The sequence below is a fragment of the Tasmannia lanceolata genome, unplaced genomic scaffold, assembly GCF_043159265.1.
Source record: "Tasmannia lanceolata isolate RefF3 unplaced genomic scaffold, GAP_Taslan_0.1 ptg000063l, whole genome shotgun sequence".
Classification (NCBI taxonomy): domain Eukaryota; kingdom Viridiplantae; phylum Streptophyta; class Magnoliopsida; order Canellales; family Winteraceae; genus Tasmannia; species Tasmannia lanceolata.
The window spans coordinates 173,089-175,178 of record NW_027518740.1 but is presented as its reverse complement, the minus strand read 5'-3'; the positions used below and the strand labels follow the sequence as shown (position 1 = coordinate 175,178).

The window sequence follows — 2,090 nt, the reverse complement described above, 5'->3', positions numbered from 1 at the left end:
ATCGATCGGAAAGATCCATAGAGTCCGAGCAGTATGCTTCTTATCTCACTCCTGGAAATGATGAAAGTGGGAATCTGGAATGTTAGAGGGCTGTGCACGTCGACCCATCAGGAAGAAATTCATGAACTTATTGTGCGGGAAAAAACCCCCATTTTCGGGCTGCTCGAGACGAAAGCTTACATGGACAAAGTTACATCCTACGTGAGTGACATTCATGGTAATTGGGATTGTCACGCCAACTACAATTTCACTACTAAAGGCAGAATATGGATTGTCTGGGATAGGAGTCAGATTCGGGTTAATGTTCTTCACGAATCTAAATAGCACGTGCATACAGAAGTTACTTTCATTCATTACAATATTACCATTCTTCTGACTTTTGTGTATGCGACTAACTCTGGTAATGAAAGAAGACTTCTTTGGGATTCTCTCAGTTCTATAGCTCCTACTAACAAAATTCCTTCGATGGTGTTGGGGGATTTCAATGAGTGCATTGATTGCTGCTCCCTCCATGATCTCAAATGTATGGGTCAGACTGTATCCTGGAGTAACAGCCCTAAAACTAGCGAGCTTAAGCTGAGAAGGTTGGACCGAGCCTTGGTGAATGACGAATGGATAAATACTCTTACAGATTCCTTTGCTATCTATCGATACCCTGGAACTTCTGATCATGCCCCCCTAATTATTCATCTCGCTGAGAGACATAATGAGATCAAGAAGCCATTCAAGTTCTTTAGTGCGTGGCTTATGGGTCTCTCGATCTTTGAATGTGTTGAAAGAACTTGGAGTATCAATTCTAAAGGTAATCCCATGTTCTGTCTCTCTCAGAAACTTAAAAATACTAAACAGGCTATCAAGATCTGGAATCAAACAAAATTTGGGAGGGTTAATCTGAATGCCCCTGCTGTTAAGCAAGACCTTGAAGATGTTCAAATTGCCTTAGCATCTAATCCAACTGATTTACACCTTAGAAGCAGAGAATCCTCTCTCAAGGAGAGATTTTTCAAAGTCTCTCGGATGGAAGAATCCATGCACAGGCAGAATGCGAGAGTGCAATGGTTAAACCTGGTGACTCAAACTCAGCTTATTTTTACTCTGTTATGAATGCGAGAAGAAATCAAAATAGTATTGGGGGTCTCCTCGATGTTCATGGTAACCTGACTACTGATCACTCCCAGATTGAAAACATCATGATATCCTATTTTCAAAACCTGCTCAACTCTGGCACAATTTGTGAGACGTCTCTGCTGCCCACCCCCTCCAAAATCCTTTTGCAGGAGGAAGCTGATTGGTTAACCAGCCCGGTCTGTGAGGAGGAAATCAAAGCTACGGTTTTCGGAATGGATGGAAACCGAGCTCCTGGCCCGGATGGCTTCAACGGCGAATTCTATCATAAATTCTGGTACATTATTAGTGCTGACGTTGTGAAGGCCATTCAACACTTCTTCAAAAATGATACCCTTCTGGCTGAGCTAAACTCTACCAATATCACTCTAATTCCTAAATGTAATGATGCGGCTTCCCTTGATTTGTTCCGCCCTATAGCCCTTTGCAATTTCTCATACAAAATCATTACTAAAATTATGGCCAATAGGATCTGTCATTTTATGAATGGTATCATTAGTCCTCTCCAATCAGCTTTTATAAAAGGGCGATCGATTCATGATAACATCTTACTGACGCAGGATGTTATTCATAATTTCCATCGGAAAAATGCCAAACCTGCAATCTGCATCAAAATTGACCTCAGAAAAGCCTATGATAAGGTGTCTCATGAAGCCATTCTTGTATACATGGCAAAAATGGGTTTTAATGAGAAGTGGTGTAGGTGGGTAAAACAGTGCATCTGCAGCCCATCATTTGCTGTCATTCTCAATGGGAGCTCTCGGGGCTATTTCAAAGCCACCAATGGGATCAGACAAGGAGATCCCCTATCCCCCACCCTCTTCTGTTTCATTATGGAAATCTTGTCGGGTATCCTTACTGAAGCTATCAGTTCTGGTGTTCTCACATCCAAGGTCTCTACAGAAAATCTGCCCATTTCCCATTTGTTTTATGCAGATGATGTCATGCTCTTTGCGGATGCCTCT

The 2,090-nt window shown here is 42.0% G+C and overlaps 1 protein-coding gene across 1 annotated transcript; it reads left to right on the top strand.

The window, feature by feature from the left end:
• The first annotated feature begins 465 nt into the window (after window positions 1-465).
• LOC143865142 (uncharacterized) lies at window positions 466-1,104 on the top strand. Its single transcript, XM_077375784.1, has one exon. The coding sequence runs from the start codon at window positions 466-468 to the stop codon at window positions 1,102-1,104; it is 639 nt and encodes a 212-aa protein (XP_077231899.1).
• The last annotated feature ends 986 nt before the right edge of the window (window positions 1,105-2,090 follow it).

Bases quoted from the DNA above. Each gene is read 5' to 3' on its own strand.
- LOC143865142 (XM_077375784.1), top strand. From the start codon at position 466: ATGGTGTTGGGGGATTTCAATGAGTGCATTGATTGCTGCTCCCTCCAT.